Below are 21392 nucleotides of genomic sequence, written 5' to 3'. Positions count from 1 at the left end.
GTTATCGCAGCGATATATGAGTGTTCAGCGGAAATTATCAATGATGACAATCAATTCTTTTGCCTGCTAAAGTTAAAAAAGTGAAATTGATAAAAATTTACAGTACTTACAATATTAAATAAATAACGAATAAATAATAAACAATGACAAAATAAGAATTGTAAACGAAATTGAGGAAAAAGTTCATACTTTTCTTTTTGCACTTAATTTAAACTCAAATATTAAAATTTAACATAACGTGACATCAACTTGACTGAATTTCCATAAATATATCAACAGTTCCATTGTTACGTTTGCTCTAGGGCTGACGTTGCAAAATTTATGAAAACAATCAAAGGAATGATTTTAAAACTATTTTTAATCCGGCTTTTTTTCATTGTTATATAATTTAATAAACAATTAACACAATTATTATTAATTGTTGTTTATTTGTCCAAATTTTTGCATTTCATTCTTTGGAAACAATTATTAGAAAAGAGAGGAATTGTTGGAAAAAACTGCACCACCAATAGTAAAATTTTTTTCACATTTTTCCAAACCCATTATCCAGGAAAATGATTTTATTTTCTTCTACCGAAAATAATTTCTTTTTCCATCTTGCAACAACCAAATTTTCTTAAGCGTTTTCGCACACGATTCAAAAGGCACTATTTTAAACCGATTTAAAAAAGGCTCTTTTTCATCTCATCTCTCGCAAGTGTACCGACAGCATTTATTTTTGAACTACATAATATAAATAATATTTTTAGAGAGAGACGAACGTGTATAGTAAGTGAGGCAAACCTGCGGCGTGCATATGAATAAAATATCGCCCAAGATCAGGTTTTCGTTCTGCCGGTCGGGGAGCGCTCGGAGAAGAGGAGGAGGAGGCGGAGGAGGCGGCCCTTTCTCGGAGGGGCCTGTGGAATGCGCGGCGCTTCAGATGCTGAGCAGACGCCGAGCGAGAGGTACCGCTCGCCAAGTGATTCAGTGATTTTGAGGTGCGCCTTTGGATTTTGTGGATTATTTTCACAAGAGGATTCTCGCCGAACCGAACTCCCGACTGAGCGGAAACTTGCCTTCGACTTCAATGGTGAGTACCGAATTTTGAAATTTTTTTAAAAAATGTTGGTTTTGTATTTTTGAAACACGATTTCCCTTCAATTTTTTTTCATCCTAAAAGTATTTAAAAATATTTTTTGATTAAAAATAATTAAAATAATAATACATTTCAGAACTTATTTGCAAAATTTTTAAAGGAGTTTTGATTCCTAAATTAAATGCATAAAAAAATCATTATTCATTAAGAAAATACAAAAATAGTATTCTTTCCCAATTAAAAGTGAAGTATTTTTTTTTTATTTTAAATTTTCATGTACTTATGACGTATTAAATTGTTCAAATTAATTGACAAACGGAGGGGAAATTAAGACAGAATTGTTTTCAATTTAAATTCTGGTCCAGCGGAACCCGCCTGAGCCTCCTCCCTCCACACCTGAACGCACGTTTCTCTTTTTCTCGATATAATATTATGATAATATTCTAACTAGCTCTATTCAGTATTCAAATTCTGTCCGCACTCGCTATAGCTGATTGAGCCGAAATTACGACTTTCAGGCACAAAAGCTCGGCCGAGGAAAAATTACGTGATATTGTTTCGCCTCCTATAACTCACGCTGCGCCTCTTTTTTTTCTCTCTCTCGCACACACAATGTATTATATTCGTACGTAGGTACGATTTTGAGAAACACAAAAAGCGGCCGAATGCATAATAAATCACGCTGCTGAATAGCGGCAACGATTGCCGCCGCCACAGCAAAGAATTAATTCACGCCGTTTTTTTTATTATTATTCTGATTTTTGTTCCGGAGAGCTGCGCGGTAACTTGATATAGTGGTGAAATATAAATCTCGGCCATTACAAACACACACACAATATGAGTCAGCTCCAGAAATCCTGAAACGGAGATGAAAAACATTTGAATCGCCGCTGGAGAGGAGAATATAAAAATGAGATGAAAGAGTTCGGAAATGAAATTTTTATATATATTGTTCGGGACGAAAAGAAAAGAGTTAGAGACTAAAAAAAAACTCTCAGCTCGCAGCAAGGGGTCAGAAAATCTGCTAACAGCAGGGGTCAAAACCCTGAACGGTGCGAAAAAAAACAGCCACAAAAGTCCCGACGTTGGTCTTTGCGGTTTGAAAATGAGGCCAGAAAGGCAGGAGATTAAAGGGCTTTAAAAGTCTATTTTAATAAATAGCAAAATAATTGATTAAAATGTAAATAATAAAATAAATAAAAATTTAGATCCGTCAAAGGTAGAACAAAAACAACTTTTGATTTTTTTAAATGAATTTTTTCTTGTAATTAGATTTTATAGCGAAATTTATTTCCTTTTTTTCACTGATGGATTTCTTCTATTTCTTCTTTTCTACACACTGCAGTTTTGCAGGGTTTGTTTGTGAGTTTGTGTGTGCATATATAATAAAAGTGTTGGGTGCTGGAGATAAGGCTTTGCTTTGCTTGAAAACGCTGCGGAGCGTATTAAGTTACGTGGAGAGCGAGCGTTTATGGAGTTGCGGTGAAACTGCCGCACTGCACTATGGATGCAATAAAACGAGCAGAAAAAAAGCACGGGCAGATATATAAACACCGCGTATAGGAAATCAGTGAGCGTGTTGTTTTTTTGCTTTGGAAAAAGTGAAACGCAAACTGCCCTCGGTGGACACGTTCGGAAAATATAATATTATAAATTCTCAAGTCGAGCGTGCAACGTGGTTGTTCTCCGTCGGACGCCATGTTGGAGGCGGTGCGCGGGTGGGGAAGAATTTGTGTGTTCGGACGCGGTGCTCCTGCGGCTGCTGCAGGTGCCACTTTTCTTTCTTCCTTCACCTCCGAGCTGCACGGCCTTTCTAGAAGGAAATAAACCAAAATGCTGCTGCTGCTTGTTTAATCATTTATCGTGAGAGCATCTCCGAACTCGTTTTTATAAACATTTTTCCGTCGGGAGTTCGTGTCCGCTCCGAGGAAGCAGAAGTCGCGAGAATCTTTCGAAATTACGCCCTAAATGGCTCACATTTGGGAATACATATAAAATTTGGTCTGTTTTGATGATGATGATGATTTGATGTGTTCGCTGCTGGCCAGCAACAGCTGGAATCTTAGAAAGAAGTGCCGTTTTAGGAGGCATTTTTTTTTTATGAATAGTTATTTTGTTGATTCGCCCTTCCGGCTGTTGTTGTGGCAAATTTTGGAAATTTATGGGCCAGTTCATCATTTTAAAAATGAGTGCCTTCAACAAATTTGATCAAAGAAAAATATATAAAATATTAAACTACATCGTTTCTACTTCTTCTAGCTTTCTAAAGAAATTAATTTGATATACATAATATATTATAATTTGTAATTTTTGGAACTTTTAACTGTAGCAGCATAAGATTGAATGGCAGCATAAATATCCAATTATATAAATGAAAATTGTTAACATTTATTAAACAGAAGTGCTAAATCCACCCTCATGCTTATAATTATTAAAAAAATATGAGCAGTTTTTGTTATTCTTGCACATCCTTTATTTTTTTTTTTTTTAAATTAAAAATATTCTGTAATTTTATTTTATTTATTTCCGTTTTATTCAAATGAAATTGAAAATAAAAAAGAATTGAAGGAAAAAAATGACCAATTGAGTTAAAGGGCATTTTATCAATATATTCTTTATTGAAAATACCTCATCTAATTCTTCAATATTTAAAATGATACAATTAAAAATTACAATTATATAATAAAATTTTTAAATTTTAAAAACTTTGGATAAATATTTTTATCAATGACTTTTAAATTTTGCTAGTTAAATAATCTTGTTTACTGCAACAGAAATATTTAATGAAACTCATGATTTCAATACAAATAATTGTTGAAACACTGTGTCGGTGAACCCTAAGGTTATAAGATTAATTAAATTAATTCCTGATTCAGCCAGCTCCCTCTCTCAAAAAAAGTTTGTGTTGCTCGCAGCGCATTTTTGCTCCTCTGTTGGATCACGTCCGTATTAATAGTTTCCGAGGGAGTTTCCGTGTTCGAGATCTTATCCACGGATAATTTATTCATTATAACCTCGGCCGAGCAGAGTAAAGCACGGCGTCTCTTTCTTTCTTTCTTTTTATTATTATTTGGACGAGAGGACAGGTCACAATGGTAGCCGGCACTTCGTGTGCGGCACGACTGCTCATTTGCATGCTCCCATATGCATGCATATACCACTCCCAAAAGGATGTTGAGCTGCCGCGTGTGTTATTTCGGAGGAAAAGAAGGTGTGTGCGACACGGACGCCTAGATAATAACAACCCGCGTTTTTATTTTTATACATTTTTTCTACTCGCGCAGAGAGATATGTCGAAAGAAACACTCTTTTATTTTAATGCCGATAGGAAATGAATGGAGAGACTGACCTCTCGGCCAGAAAGGCTCGTCAGGGCCGCATTAATGTGTTTGATCGGACCGAGGAGTGCCTGGAATATTTGGTTTTTTTACCCGCCGCGGCCAATTAGCGAGGACCAATCAATTTGCCAGTCGGAGGTGATGCGCGTAATTATCACTGCCGAATTTGCATATATTTGCCTTTCGAGAGGACTTGAGTGCGCCATGACTTGGCTTTCGAGCCGGAAAAGGGCATAAATTTCACGCACGCCGGTGCATTAGCATAATCTTAATCGAGTGTCGAAGAGATGATTTTGAATCGATGCCAGATAATGGATATTAAATCCTCCTACTTTTTTTTATAAACCTCTCAGTTTAAATATATAAATATTTAATCTTTTATCCCGCACTTAATTCCAAACACAAACTTAAATCGGCTATTTAATGGGACAAATCTTTATTAACGATTGAAAGACTTCTCAATGATCAGTAAGTTAGAATATTTATGCTTTGAAAAATAATAATTGATTTTTGTCAGTTATTTATTTCTTAGAAGTGACAAATTACAATAGTTTTTATTAGTTTTAGACTGCAAAAAGAAGGAATATTACAAGTATGAAATATTTGCAATTATAAACGATTAAAAATTGAGATATGCCTCAATTTAGAAGGGGTAAGGGTAGGCTTATTGCGTGGTAAACGTGTCCTGCCGGTTGCATAACTTGATTTCGCTCCACTCCGAAGGCGGAAGAGACTCTTTCACAATCTCCAATTTGCATGTCGCATGTTAAATGGATCATCACAATACAATGAAATTCAAATTGGGGCGTTGGATTCGTTTCTCGTGCTGCTTCTTTTTTCGAAAGAGCAGTTGTTGTTGTTATGCCCGTCGAGAGAGCAGCTTGGCTACTTCTTGCGGTACAATTTCAATTTTACAACGCCATTTACGGCCGCGAGACCGTCTGCAATGATTAAAAAACAAATTCCCCTATTTATATTCAGCGGCAGAGGCCGTAAAGCAACCAACATTCGTATAAAAGAAAACAACAAATAATGCTGGCTGGCATAAATAACAGAGACGAACTGCATCCCATGCAAATGAGCGAGGTGGAAACAATGAAATAAAGGCAGGTGAGGCTTTGATGGAAGCAGACAATAAACTTGTCTTTTCCTCCGCTTGTGACTTATTATACGGCGGCGGTGCAACCCACGGCCGAGCTGCCGACTTTTCATTTTGAGCTGCTGTTGCGGTGGCGGCGGCGCAGCTGCCCAAGAAAATAGAAACCGAATCATCACTTCTCGCGGGGCTGATAAATAAATTAAAGGCGATAGATTAATAGCAGAGTGATATTTTTTACAACAAGCGTCAGACGGTAGTAAAGTAAAGTGGTGTGGGATGATGTACGAATTAGAAAGAAGATCCGTATGGCAGCTGGAAAAAAAGGGATAATGATATTAAAAAAAAAGCTGAAGCAGCTGCGCCCACGCCACTGCAGTAGCTGCCAGAGGCGAACCAAGGCGGAAAAGCGCATCCTTTGCCTCGATTCGGTCAGATTTAATTATACACGTGCCTATTCTCTATTCCACCCACCGAAAGGGATTGTGTTTTTGGCGCAGGTGATGCCTAAAAAAGCCGATCGGGCACCCACACTTATTGTTATTATGTTGGTAGCCGCAGCTGGAAATGACGATTAATTTTTCATTTCTGTCGAGAGATTTGGTAGATTGGCTTCCCGTTGGAGTTTAATTTTCTCGTCGGTTGCTAAATTGCGCTGTTATTGAGGCAGATCAGCCTGTCCGATTGTTGCAGGAATGCAAAGGGGTGCAGCCTGGAGCGCAGAGTCTCGTCGCTCTCAACTTGCCCTGCAACCTCGATTTTATTGCGCCCATTCGTCTTCCGACAAAATGCTTTCTCTGCCTCTCAGCAGACGGCGGAGATTGTTTCTTAATGTGGAACCCAATAATTATTTCATTAAATGGACAACTCCCAGTTCCCTTCACATTTTCGGTCTGACAAGCCGCGGTCTCGAGATGGCTTGAGGTGCATGCGCGCCGTTAATTTAATACGCGCCGCCGTAAATCAGGATTTGGGTGCGCTAAGGACTCTTTCAAGGCTCGAAAGCATGAATATATAAGAGCGATTTTCGTTTTTGTCATAATTGAATTTCTTCCTCTGAAAGAAAATTATAAAAACTAAGTTGAAAGGCGAGAAATTTTTAAGATTGATATTTTTCTGTGCGTGAGAATCAGGAGAAAATTTCGTGCATGAAATTTATATTAGAATAAAAATAAGGGTTAGAATTTTTTTTCATTTCCCTATTTTATTGTTTCTCTTAAAGAACAAATGCTTTAATTTATTAATAACATGCTTAACTGTTTTTGAATTGATTCTTTAAACAACAATTTAAATTTACAATTTAAAATATTAAAAGAAAAAATGAATAATCTCATTAAACGCATTCTTTTGTCACCCACTTCATAAATCGGCTTATAAAACCTGTCACTTTTCACTTAATTGGCCCTCAACCTCCGTCTACAAATCCACGCCCAAGCCGTAAATGCCATTCCAACCCCCCGAGAAAGCCGAACAGATTTTTGTGTCACCAGTTTTCCCACCTGAGATTTTTTAACGATTTCCGTTCTGAAGGTGCCAAATCTCTCGTCTCTCGATCAAAGATTAAAACGTCAAAATATATGGGACTTGTAAAAAGAGAGAAAATCCCTTTGCGCCCTAAGTGCTTCTAGAGGAACAACAACCTTTAACCTGCGAGATTGTTGTTGGTCGAACTAATGGGGGGTGAAGAGATGGAAGCGTAATATATCGTTACGCCCGACTACCTGCCCGTTGCTACCTCAGGGTGGCTACCGCTCTTACAACTCTCAAGAGGGGAAGATTTCGAACGCGGCAGCAGGTAGATATAGTAGCGGGTCCCTTTTGTCGGAATGATATACCTGCCGCCGCACAATATAAAGACGATTAACTGTGCAGGTGCCTCTGAAAAGAAATAATAATAAATGCAGCAGCTTTTCATTATTTTGAGATTTTTCACACAAAAAAAGGGACGGTCCCGCCACAACAATAACAAACCACTGACGCCGAGAGACAGACAGAAGCAGTCGTAAGTCATTTTTATTTTTTCTTTCGTACCACGAGGAAAAAATATCCTTGAGAGGGAAAACCCGCCAGTCTAAAAATTTAATTTCGCGCTCCGTGCGTTTAAGTAGTTTTTTTTATCAAGACGACTGTAATTAGCAATTAAACCGGCAAAGTTATAATTAAAATGATCCTTGATGTGCAAACTGCGAATTCGACATCGGAGGCAAAAAAAAAAAATTGGGTTATCTCCGAGCTCACTAATTACCCTGGCTGCTGGGACGAGATAAAAAGAGGAGAATAAACAAAACGTTCTCGAACGTAAGGAGGAAGGAATTCTCCTCCACGATAAAGATTGTGTGTGTGTTTGTTGGGTGAAACAAAAACGCACCGAGATCCGAAAGAGAGACCTGGCGTGTTCTTCAGGGTACGTTGGTGAGCGAGCGGCTCCAAGGCCAAGATGTCTGCTGCCTTTTCTGCTCCCCTCCTCTCTCTTTCTCGCGGCAGCTTCCACCTTGAAGCAGCCACCTATGATATCAACTATGATGAGCTCTCAGGTTCATGGACCACAAGCAAGCGAGCGATGCACATTCTTTTCCCCACTCTTTTCTCTCTTCCTACTTTTGTCCCGCGCGACAGAGATAAAAAGCAGCAGCCTACTCAGCACTCCTTTTCTATATTAATGATATTATAGACGAACAAAAAAAAAACTACGATCGACCTGAATCTCGGCCCGATTCGCACACAAAAGAGAAGAAGTTGCCCGCTCTTCACAGTCTGGTGCTCCGCTTTCCCAAGCGTGTGTTTGCAAAAAACAATTTCGGCTAGAAAATGCGAAACCAAGGCCGTCAGGGCTGGTCCATGTCAATTTGTGAAAAATGATGCGCCACGTGCGAGACGATGTGAATATATTGAGCAATATTAATTATTTGTTCAAAGATTCTCACAGATACTCACCGTAAAGGTTGTCAATTGAGTAAATTTTATTCATTTAATTAAATGTGTAGAAATGGAATAAATAAAAAAAGAAAAGAGAATTGCGGAGACCAAGTCCTAAACAAATGATTGTCATTATTTGGTGCTCTTAAAGAAAATGCGTCAAAGAACTTGATAAAGATTAAAATCAAGCATGCAAAAGGTGGTCTCCAGTTATACCTTATCCTAATTCCTTTCCTTCAAAACTCACTTTATTCTCATTGTTAAATATGCAATTGATGTAATATTTTTTTATTGATGTTATAATTTTCCTCTCTTTATTATGTAAATTGATAATTTTTCTTTGAATGTATTATGATGTACCTGGGCAGTAATTGCCTTCTGATACAATCAATAAAGACACTTTGCAATTAGAAAATATTGTAATGCTGGTTAGAAAAACTAAAAATATTTTGAATAGAGCTCATGGTATCTGCAATTTACTCCTAATTGGTTAAAATATATAATAGTGTCACATATAGTAATAAACGATTTCTTATTTATTATGACAATTTATGCTAGTTTAATTCTATTTGATATTTCAATTCAGTTAACCAATAAATAAACTTTGAATAGATAGGTTACTCTAAAGAACTGCATCGCAATTAATAATGATCTGTACTCTTTAAATATAAATAAAATTAACGTAAGTTGCATTTTAGTTATGGATTTTAGAGAAAATTTATTTTACATAATGAAATAATTTTTTTATGTATGGTTTAATATTGTTTAAATAATTAAAATAATTTATTTTAATAATAATTTGGTTATTATACAAAAATTTATACAAGCAAAAGTATATAAAATTATTTCGAGCTATATTAGTGTTGTATTTATTTCAACATTTTTAATTAAATGCAAATTAACAATCATTCCTCATCAATTACATAGGTGGAGCACGTTTATTAACACCTAATTACACGGGGAGCAACACACACACGCACGCACTTTTGCATGAACAAAGAAAGACTTCTGAAACTTTCCCATGCAGCTGCAATTTTCTCCATCTCTCTCACATCCGACAGCTCGACCATTGTTTTTTCCGTGTTCCGCTTTAGAGCTGTCTGGAGGAAAAATAATAATGACTGGAATCAAAAGAAGCACTACTGTGTGTGTGTGTACAAGTTATTTTTTTTCGGTGTTTCTGCTCCCGCACACAATCTGCTGCTGTCGAAATAACGAGCCGCCACCTTCTTTTTTTTCTCTCGCCTTCTTTTTCTTAACAGCAAAAGAAACACAATAAAAATGTTTTATATTATTGTGTAATGCACCGGCTGTGCTTATGTGTGCGGGGCCTTTCTTTTTCAACTGCACACAATATGTCAGACACAACTTCCTCCACGTGCATTGTTACGCGCTACCATTTTGACCTCTTGACCCGCCGCCTGTAAATTACCTCGAAAAGTCGAAAAATTCGCTCTTGGGAAACGGCGCAGTCTCATCATCAGACACGGAGCGTGTGAAATGAAATCGAAATCTGCTTGGAAAGAAACTCATTTACGTGAGAGACGAGCGAAAATCTCCAGGTTTCGGCCAGTTGTGAAAAAAATGCAAATAAAAGTCGTGACCGATAAACTTGTATATGATATAATATTTTTTATTATTGTAAAGTAAGCGTGAGTTTTGGATAATCGTGGACTTGAAAAATTTGATGGTTGGCGAATTAAAAAATCATCTAAAGATCTGCATATTTATTGATTTTAAAATTAAGTTATTTTACTTATTATTTTCTTTAATTTTGTGGTAGAAGTTCACGATCGACGGTTGATTCATGGTGATTTGAATTTAAAATCGGCTTTTCCTCGATGGGTTTTTGTGAGTTGTTTATTGTTTCAGAAAAAACAATATCCTGCTCTACATGTTTCAGCTGCGGGCTGCAGCCATAATTCATGAGCTGCGAAAACATTTTGAAAAAAATTAGTACATGTAAAAATAAATCATTTTTCAAAAATTATTTTTCCTTCCAATCGACAATTATTTGTGAAAAATTATTTAAACTAACATTTCATCACAAAATAATGTCAAATTTTGTGTTAAAAATTATTTGTGATGTAAATAATTTTTCACGAAATTGTTAATTGGAAGGAAAAATAATTTTTGAAAAATGAAAATGATTTATATTTGTACAAATTTTTATCAAAATGTTTTCGCAGCTCATGAATTATGGCTGCAGCCTGCAGCGGAAACATGTAGAGCAGGATATTGTTTTCCTGAAACAATAAACAACTCACAAAAACCCATCGAGGAAAAGCCGATTTTAAATTCAAAGCACCATATTTTCTTTAAATTTAAAAATTTTGTGACAGGTAAATTTTCAATGGAATCATTTAAATAAATGGTTTATTTAATTGGAAAATAACAATATTCTGCAACAGTGAGTAAATATTTTTTGAAAAATATAATTTATTTTATACCTGTAAATTCTAGATTAATTTAATCAAAGTGGAGATATGAAAATGATGCATTATTATTTAATTAAAACAAATTTTAAATTAATTTAACGTTCAACTAATTTAATTAATAATCAATTTGCCTCTCTTGATAATTTTTACAGCTAATTAAATGATTTGCATTTAATTATATATCCACTTGATGGAGGAAGTGAAACAAATGAAACAATCGTCCTTACCTTTCTATTTATTCCGTATTTCATCCTTCAATTAAGTAAATAGATTCATTGCAAAACCTTCGATCTTTAGCCTCGACGAAGCACATGATTTTTGCAATTCAACGATGGCTCAAATTGCAATCACTTAGTTACGCACCGACGCGTCTGGCGTTTCTGTATATAAAGGATCACGCCTGTGTGCAGCTCGTTATAGAAAAACGATGGCAGCTTCCGATACAGTAAAAATGAGCGCATGACTCTCTCAGACCTCTGACCTCCGTGTTCTCTCTCGCAGCGTTATCGATACGAGTCCATCGTCAGTGCCATTGAAAGTGGAGAACCTGCTGCGTTTATACCTTATGAAAAGAATACAATGTGCATCTCTCTCATTCATTTTTCAGTGACGGACGAAATTTATATTAAAATTTATTTTTCAAAAGCAGCCCGATATATATTTATTGCGCTCGGCGGAATAAATTTTCTATGCAAAAGGAGACACGTGGGCGGACGGTGCGTATGTGTATAATAAACTGACACCGCCACTTCATAATTCTTATCTATTAGCGATCTCACGGCAACGTTATTTTTGCCTCATTCCGAGAGAGGTAGGACTCGATTTACAAAACGAAATATGTGTAGCTACATTTTTGCGCTTGTTCTGTCTGCCTGCTGCATACATATTTCGTTGTCGAGTGACGACGCTTATCTGATCGAGAATCGAGTTCTGCCTTAATAAACAATGATTAGGGACAGTGATTGCGAATTTAAAGCGGCGCTCTCGTATATAATAATGTAAAATAACCGCGCGTAATAAGAACATACACACCTGCTGCCGCAGACACTGCACGCCGAGAACAAAAATGCTGGGCCAATTAAGATGCTGCAGCAAAGGCCTTCTCGATCACGAATCCCGCCGGAATGTTTCTAATTAAAATCGGGCTTATTTATGGTGTTCGGCTCTCTGCGGTGGAGTTTTATATACAAGTGTGGGGATTTTTCTGCGGTTTTGCACTCGCCAGCGAATTGCTGCTGCCCAAGGAAGTTATTTACAATGCTTGAAAAATTGTTTCTCATGAGAAAAAGAACGAATTATATGTTCTCGGTTTGCCAATCACGCTCACCCTTGGAGCAAACAAAAACAGTTTTCATTGGACTTTCTATTTTTTAGGCGTCTGGCTTAAGAAAAACTTATTTTTTGTACCTTTACAGTGATTCAGTGGCTGTAAATAACTACAAATACAACTTTTTATGAAAATATATAGTGATCTTCGATATAACAAATAAGTGCTGAATAAACGGGAATTTTTTAATTGTTTTTCAAATGCTTTGGGAAAATTTTAGAAATTTTAACAGTACGAGCAGTGAAAAGTGCAAACATATTTTTTTGGTCTTATCAATTTTCTTCATTTTCTGAAGCACAATCGAGCTTTCCAGGAATAGTAAGAACTGCATAAAAACAGGCTTAAAAGAATTGTAATGTTTATTTTTTTTAACTAAATTAAAAGTAAGTTAAAAAGTCATCAAAATTTAACGGATTTTCCGAGAAAAGTTCTTCTCTCTACTTGCATAAGTACGCCATATAATTTTAGTTTTTGTATAAAGTCAATTCATACCTTTTTGACAAGGCTCTTTAAACCTTTTTTTATTGTACATTAAATTTTTATTCTCAATTATGACCGCTAAAATAGGTATTTTTAAGAATAAACTAAATATCTTTATTTATTTAACAATATTATAGTTCATAGTGCGTCAAGAATTTTAAGGGATTTTTATTACTAAATCTCTATTCATTGTTGTTATTATTTTAAAGAAAGCGGCCTACAAATTATTATTATTACAAAATTGCGGGTACTGCGCAGATTAAATTATTGAATCGTAAATAACGCTCGTAAAGTAATCTCGGGTCGTAAATAAAACTACTAAATTTCATATTCAAAAGCGCAGTTTCAATTTTAAGCGCTGTAACTGCGGGTCAAAATCATAAAAGCTGCGGTGCTGCTGGTGTCGTAAAATGTTTAATAACAAATATATACGTTTACGAATAAAGCTGAATGTAATTCGCATAATGGCGCGGTGTCAAATTTCGCGAGCGGTCAGCAAAATTTGCAATTTATTTCACGCAGCCGAGCTCGAACTCATTTTGTCCCAACTCACAAGTTGGTTTCGGATTTCGTCGACAAGAGTTTGCGGACCCAACCTTTATTAGTCCGCGCGGTGGTCCCACTTCAACATTTAACTTCAAAGAAAGAGTCAATCGCGGGTATGCAAACTCGAGCTTTCTCCAACTGACAACGTGGAATGGCAGCAGGCGAGCGTGATTTAAAAAAAAAAAATAGGAATTGAAACGCCACAGCCACCTGAGAACGAGAAGTTGTGCACAAAAAATAATAAAACGAGTCGGCTTAGCCGGTGGCGAAAACGTCAGGTTGGAAAAAGCATTCAGGAATAAAACGGCGGTGCGTTATTATTATTTATATATTACCTCACTCTCGCGGCGTGTGCATGTTTTGTGGGTTTCGATCCATCCTGCACCGCGCATGAAAGTTCCCTCGGCAGAATATGACACAAAAGCCCATTCCGTGACTGTCTAGGCCTATAATTATGTCTATTTCCATATAAAATCTCGCATAGGAACGACGACGATTGCATGCAAAAATGCAGATTCACGCACTTGCCTCTCACCGAATTATGAAAACACGTCGCTTTCGGATGTAAAAGTTTTTTGTTTGGTTTATGGTAATGGCGAATTATTCAGGGTTTTTACCCTGTGCAATTATTTAGTCCTAGAAATATGGATTGTAATTGCTGTGGGCGGTTGATTTGTATATTATGGGATCTACTTTCCTGGTGTAATTTGGTTGCTGGCAAAAAAAAAAAAAAAAAAAAAAAAACTAGGGCCACCGGGAATGAGAGTGTAATTTATCAACACGCAAATTTCTTTGAGCACCTGTTCCAGTTCCAATAATGGTCTTTAATAGTATCTTTATATTTATTCGTAAGACTAAATGAGGAATTTTTAACAAAAAACTAGGTTAAAATCCATCTATGTACATACTTTTTAGTTTTTTTCTTACTAAAGTGAAATGATGTAACAATTTAAATTAATTAATTAAATTATTTTTGCAATCTCTGCCTACAACGAGATACATCATCCAAATATTCAAAAATTATAAATGAAAAATTGAGTGGGAAGAAAATACATTTAATTGAAAAGCTTTTCCGAAAAAAATAATTCCATATAAAATTCACATTTTTTTTTTTTTAAAATAATTGATTCATAATTGAATTAAGTATAATATTTTATTCTTCATATTTATCATGATTTCTTAGCTGCAATGCTTGGTAGTAGAATATTCTAGGATTTTTGTTAAATTAAAATGCAAAATGAGCCCAAACTAATTATTATGCAATTTCTGTTTCAGATAACCCATTGGATGAGTTGAGAACGCCAGGAGAATGCCGATCAACGACGAAGGTGGCCCCTCGGGGGGCCTGTCCGTGATCAAAGACGCCAACTCGGACGGTCGGCAGCGCCGCGATTCGGCCGCTGTGGCGAACGCGATCGCCGCCTTCCACCACGCCGCCTCCAGCATGATGGGCCGCGGCAGGTCGGACGCGCCCCACCTGGGCAGGGGCGAGAGTTCGGCCTTTGTGCCCGTCATCCCTTCCAGGTCTCTGCACGACCTCTCGCCCGGACGGTCCTCGTCCAGGGACAAAAGTCCCGGTCCGAGCACCTCCAGCGGCTACGGCCGCAAGAGTTTCGACCTGATGGCCCTGATGGCCGACAAGAGGAAAGAACTGGCCCTGAGGGAGGAGGCCATGTTGGCGGCCATGCTGCCCAGGCCGCCCCCAGGCCTCCTGGAGAACCTGGCCAGTCCGTACCTGCACATGTCGGCCATGCGGAACGCGCAGCCCCCGCCCGCCCCCAACGCCAGCGGCCTCATGCACCAGGCCCCCGCCCCCAGCACCAGTGGCGCGCCGCCTCCAGCGGGGGCTGCTTTTCCGGGCGTCTTCCCGCACCTCGACCGAAGGTTGCTCAGGGCGCCAGGACGCGCCTCCAGGCCCAAGAAGCAGTTCATCTGCAAGTTCTGCAACCGGCAGTTCACCAAAAGCTACAACCTGTTGATCCACGAGCGGACGCACACGGACGAGAGGCCCTACTCGTGTGACATCTGCGGAAAGGCCTTCCGCAGGCAGGACCACCTCAGGGACCACAGGTACGGAATGATTTTTCTATCAATACTTCAAATTTCATAATTTTAATAGAAATTATGCAAAGGTGATTCTTCTACGGGGTTTTGGCCAAAACTAGAAATGCTGCAATGGATTTCAAATGATTCTGATTATAAGATTTGAACTATTGTGTGTTAATGTTTTAAGTATAAAAATGATTTATTTTCGCCCCATCGCTTCTTTACAGGGGGCCATATTAATGTCCGAAGTTCGAAAACGGGTAAAAATCCACGTTTTTCTACCTTTTTATGCTCGTAACTTTCCATTTTGCAAAGTGAACTATATTTTTCTATATAGCTTTCGATTTGCAAGAAGATACAGTATCCAAAAAAAGGAAAAAAATTATACCTCTTCTGTCATTTTATCACCCCCTGAGAAATCAAATTTTTTTAATTTTAACGGGCCATTTATAAATGTTATTTCTCTGCGGGTGATAAAATGACAGAAGAGTTATATTTTTTTTGCTATTTTTGGATACTTTAACTTCTTGCGAATCGAAAGCTATCTAGAAAATTATAGTTTACTTTGCAAAATGGAAAGTTACGAGCATAAAAAGGTAGAAAAACGTGGATTTTTACCCGTTTTCAACCTTCGGACATTACTTCGGCCCCTTGTAAAGAAGCGATGGGGCGAAAATAAATCATTTTTATACTTGAAACATTATCACACAATAGTTCAAATCTTAATCTGAATCATTTGGAAACCATTGCAGCATTTCTAGTTTTGGCCAAAACCCCGTAGAAGAATCACCTTAAATGAAGAAGAAGTTGGCACTTTTTTAATTAGTTTGAAAAACTCAAAACGGGAAGAACCATTATTTGTTATTTTAATAAGAATTTTTAAATTAAGACAAAACCCATTTTCTACACTCTTAATTATTACATTTTTTACAATTAGTTTATTTTTAATTATCTAACTTCATTAAATTCTTAATTAATTTAATTTTTCAATATTTTGTCACTATTCATTAAAAAATTAGTTGATTTTACTTAAACTAAAAGTGAAATATGTAATATTTATTATAAAGAAAATCTAACTAGCAACATTCTGGATTTCTTCACTTCTAGCTGATTTTTTTTCTTCTTCACGCCAACTCGAGTGTAGAAAATGAAAAGCGCATGTAGCATGGCGTGTGTACGTAAGAGTTAATTAGTTCGCTCAAGTGCACTCGTCTGCGAACAAATCGCCGAGCAGACGAGCGCATCTTCTTAATTCTTTCCTCTCCGCCACATAAATTACTATCTCGGCGGACCGATCGCGCGCGCGGCGCATTACATATACGTGTGCGTGTATTTCTAATTACACGCCGATGCTGCTGCACTTTTACGACTGCCATAAATACGCTCGTGTAATAAAATAAAATGGACCATCGCTCGCTCCTCGCGACCCGAGAGATGTAAATGGGGTGTCTTATTTCACCTGCGCTGCAACTCGATGAGCGCGGCTGTCGATGGTGCTGAATTAAACGAGGGGAAAAATCGCCTCTGCTCGCTTCACTTGACCTGCTCGGCACGAATATCATTTTTTCTTCATTTTTCCGTCGTTTCGCTCGATCTAGGAGGAAATCTAACACAATCAGGGACGCCCGAGTCACGCAATCTCCCGGCTCACTTTGCATCTCGCAGCGCAGATATTGTGTGTGTGTGCCCTTGGGCTAATTAGGGTTGCGTTTCCCCGCAGAGTGATATTGTGGGTAACTTAAATATAAAAGGGCCCCTTCAGAGAGTGGATTTTCACTTTTATGTGGTGCGGCAGCTATATCGATCAAATCACAAAGGAGAGTTAAAAATGCAGAATTTATGACACGTTCGGTCGTAAAACTTGACTCACCAAGCTACTAAAACCAAAAGTTAGAAATGTTGACACAGTTTTTGTTTTTTAATCCTCGAATTTACAATCATTTTACTTTAACTGTTAAAAAATTATTAAAATAAGTTTCAAAATTGTTAATTCAGATAATAATGTTTAATTAACTCTTTTATATTAAAGCAGCATTAACTGTTTTGCTTGTTTTTTAAGTAAATTTTATTTCTTTAAATTTATTTTCAAAGTTTTAAGTAAAAATTATTAGATTGTTTTTAATATTAATTAGTATAATTAAACACAAAACAAATAATATAAATAATAATTGATTTTACAGTTGTCATTAAAATATTTAAAATAACATTTACCAATTAATTAAATACTTTTTTTAATTTTTAAAATTTATTTTTATCAATTTATTAAAAATAGTTAAATCTATTATATAATTAATATTTAATTTATTAAATTTTGCAAAATAATTTATTTATTTCATTTTAGAAACATTAAAAATTGTCCATAATACTGTGTATCAAGTAATAATAATTTTTAATTTTTAAATTATTTTTATACAAATAATTAGACTTTTTCCAATTAAATGAACATATTCAGCAATAGTGTTTTTGTTGAATATTTATTACCTGCTCTTCTAATATAAAATTTTGAGAAAAATAAAATTCGACCTCGCGGTTCTTTGTGCTAATTAAATTATCAGCACACTTCGCCTCTTCTTCCCAGAAGTAAAACCCATTCGGGCGTCGCACGCTCCATCAATATTTGCGAGTGTTTTCTCGCGAACTCCGAATCCGATCCACCTCTTTCTATTTCTCTTCTTTATTTTCGGCGCCACATCTGCATTCCAAACGCTTTGTACACCGCTTCGGACGTAGCAATGTGCGCCACGCCGGACAATGCTCTTGCTTTATATAACGCGCAGACGGCCGGTCATTTATTATTTTACTCCTTTTGATACATCGAGCTCACTCACTTTTCTAAATCCACTCTCGGCGGCTCTGAATTATATACTCATGTATTTCTTCTAAAGCCCGGCGTGAAGCAGGAGGGCTGACGTCACCTTTTCTAAGGCTATACAGCATCAGGGTCCGGACCGGCCGAGAGCACGCAATCGTTTCCTAAACACGCGATATCTTTCTCTCTCGCTGCGGCTCGCTCGGCCATGGATTAATTTGATGCTCGTAGATGGATGAAAACGCAGCTTGATGGTCCAAAACGCGCTCACTTGGACACTAACACACTAAAAATACGATATTATGAAGTTGTTAGGCTGAATTTTATTCTTAAAAAGCATAAATTTAGAAAAAAGTTAGTGTGCTGGTAAAAATTAGCAATCTTCAATTTAATCCATGCATTTTAATAAAAATAAAAATAATATCATGTAAAATATTTTGTTTAAAATCTATCTTAATTTTTTTTTATATTTTATAATAATAATTTTATGCTGTTTGTTTTAATTTGGTCAACAATAGGTCACGTTTGGGCTCTTGCTTGCCACAGAAATAACAACCAATTCGTTGCCAATCAATTTACAACTTGCAAACCTTTACGAGCAACACCACGGCCATAGATGGTGCTAATTAAGATCGACCTTCTCGCTTGTTAGTTGACACTCGAAATTTGCCTCAACAACTTTTGTATAAACACTCAACGTTCTCCCAAGCATATCCTTTCTTTGGAAGCCACATGCTGCAAATTAAGCTTTTCGCATATTATAATATAATAGAAAAATCTCAGGTTGCAAAACTCGTCTCCCATTCCTCCGCAAAATAAAACACTCGGCACCTTCGACCGCGCGCGCGCGTGTGATATCATCGCATTAGAGGAGTTAGAAAGAAAAAAAATCATAAAATAAGGAGCGGCCTCACTTTATTAGCAGGCGGATAATAAAATTGCACACTTATAATTTTAATTGCATTCGAGAACTTTCACTTGATTGGTCGGTTTGCTTTGTGTTCGCAGGTACATCCACTCGAAGGAGAAGCCGTTCAAGTGCACCGAGTGCGGCAAGGGTTTCTGCCAGTCGCGCACCCTGGCCGTGCACAAGATCCTGCACATGGAGGAGAGTCCGCACAAGTGTCCGGTGTGCGCGCGCTCGTTCAACCAGCGCTCGAACCTGAAGACGCACCTGCTCACGCACACCGACCACAAGCCCTACGAGTGCACCAGCTGCGGCAAAGTGTTCCGCCGCAACTGCGACCTCCGGCGCCACGCCCTCACGCACACCGTCGGCGACGTCCCCGCCTCCGAGTCGCCGCCGTCCGGCGGCCCGGACAAGGGTCCGGCCGGCCCTGCGGACCGTCCCGGCACCAGCGCCGAGATGTTCCGCCAGCAGCAGCTCCTGCAGCGCAAGGCCGCCTGCTGGGGCGCCCCTCCGCCCCCGGCCGCCTACCTGAGGCCCAGCTACCCCCCGGCAGGGCCCAGCTTCCTCGACCGGCCGTCCGGACACCGCATTTTCGGCCCCAAACCGGCCACCGTCACCAGCGAGTCCGCCCTGGACGAGACGACGCCGGCCCCGCAGACGAGCCCGCAGAACCTGACCGTCGAGGCCAAACACCCTTGCGACCCTGAGGAAGGGCCCTCCTGTTCGTCCCACGTCCCGCCTCCGGTCGAGTCGCCGCCGTCCAAAGTAGTCCAGAGTACAAAACCGCCGACGCCGCCACCGTTGCCGGCGCAGATCAACAACATCCCCAACATTCCGCAACAGAGGATCCCGCCGCCCAGATTGCAGGGCTTCACCATCGAGGACATCATGCGGAAATGACGGAGAACTTTTGTTTAAAGTTAACGGACGGTCGAAGGTGCTGATTGTGTATCATAGCAACGTTTTGCTCAAGGTTAAAAGAAATTGATACAAATTCCATAAATTTATAAAGAAATCGGCTTGGGCGCTGCCGTTGCAATTTTTGAACATTTTATCGAACCGTTGAGCGAAATTTTCTAATTGAGCCGACTAAATATATTTTGTAAATATTTTAGCACGAGTACATTTTATATTTATGTAGTTACGCCAGTTCTGTGTAAATATCAAGGCCTTGCAGGCGGAATCCATCCATTATCAACTCTTAGACAAAAAATTCGCCGCGGAGGCCTTTCATTAACTCACTTTTTTCTCTGCTCTGAACCTTTTCTTACATAATATTCTCAAGAATTAGCGTGTAATAACAATTTCCTTTGATTCAGTTTCTCGGAGAGCGGCAAACAAAAAAGTGCGTTGTGACTTAAAAGTGAATTTTTTTCGTCACTTAATTGTATTATAAGAAAAAATTGAAAAAAGATGCGCGGCTGCAGGTTTTGCTGTAAAAATGCTGGTGTGCGCGTTTGTGTGGACGTGTTTTTTGCTGCTGTGTCAATAGAGCACTAATGCGCATTTCAAAGAAGTCCTCTAATATATTTACTTGTTTGCTTAAATACGGAAAGCATAATATTTATCGAGTTAGAAAAGGAGAGATGTTTTAAGCCCCAACGGACGCCGCTGATAGAAAAGCCGCGTGCTTTTCCGAGAAATGTAATTTTGAGCGAGGATATGAGCGTCGTCGTAGGACTTTTAAACAGTGAGTGGCCGTTTTTTGCTGCACAGAGCGACGTGAACACCGATCTCTTCAAACTCATCATCCCAACACAAAATGATTTTTACAAGTGCAAGGAAACTGACTATTTTTATATAAAATACTCTCTGTTATAGTTCGTCCAGAGTTTAAGTAAGAGGAATTTTAAAAAATGTGGTTCTAAGGTTTACTGATGCGCGGAGATTGAATTTTTGATACGGTAAATAAATGCATTCAATAAATTGCCTTTTACAAAATGTACAAAAGAACGAAAATTTTATATTATGTGTACTTGTAAAGAAATAAAAATTCCGCTTTTTGATTAAAAACCGAGCGTTTCATTTGCATATTGATTGCCCTGTTTATTTTGCATATAAATGCTTGATTAATAAATATATAGACCACCGAGGATCGATTTACATATTAATTGGAGTCTCGTAACTTGGCTTGAATACAAATTATTTTTCAAAATTCGTGAGAAACCGAATCAAGTTTCGGGCAAATATGTTCTTCTTTGGGCAGGGCTCGGTTTCGAGCGGAATAAATTTTACACACATCAGTGGGAAAGTATTTAGCTCCGGTTTCTTTTGATTTGCCACCAGGGCTTGCGCAAGATAATATCAAATCTGCCAAATCCACCTGCGGCCATGTTATTAAAGTGCTGCACAGCTCGCTGCTTGATTCTCTCCTCTGATGTGATTCAATTTTTTATCTCCTTGCTCTG

General features: G+C 38.0%; 1 protein-coding gene across 1 annotated transcript; it reads left to right on the top strand.

Annotated features, from left to right (window-relative positions):
• The first annotated feature begins 910 nt into the window (after positions 1 to 910).
• On the top strand, positions 911 to 20991 carry LOC132195363 (protein bowel-like). Its single transcript, XM_059617305.1, has 3 exons — positions 911 to 1072; positions 14495 to 15289; positions 19083 to 20991. Exons 2-3 carry the CDS (start codon positions 14529 to 14531, stop codon positions 19882 to 19884), a joined length of 1563 nt encoding a protein of 520 aa, XP_059473288.1. The 5' UTR covers positions 911 to 1072; positions 14495 to 14528; the 3' UTR covers positions 19885 to 20991.
• The last annotated feature ends 401 nt before the right edge of the window (positions 20992 to 21392 follow it).

Source organism: Neocloeon triangulifer, unplaced genomic scaffold (assembly GCF_031216515.1).
Source record: "Neocloeon triangulifer isolate White Clay Creek 2 clone unplaced genomic scaffold, ASM3121651v1 ptg000009l, whole genome shotgun sequence".
Lineage (NCBI taxonomy): Eukaryota > Metazoa > Arthropoda > Insecta > Ephemeroptera > Baetidae > Neocloeon > Neocloeon triangulifer.
Note: the sequence above shows the minus strand (reverse complement) of the source record. Positions and strands in the feature narration are given on the sequence as shown.

Coding starts and splice junctions, on each gene's coding strand:
- LOC132195363 (XM_059617305.1), top strand. CDS start 14,529: ATGCCGATCAACGACGAAGGTGGCCCCTCGGGGGGCCTGTCCGTGATC. Junction 15,290..19,082: donor GACCACCTCAGGGACCACAG/GTACGGAATGAT, acceptor TTGTGTTCGCAG/GTACATCCACTCGAAGGAGA.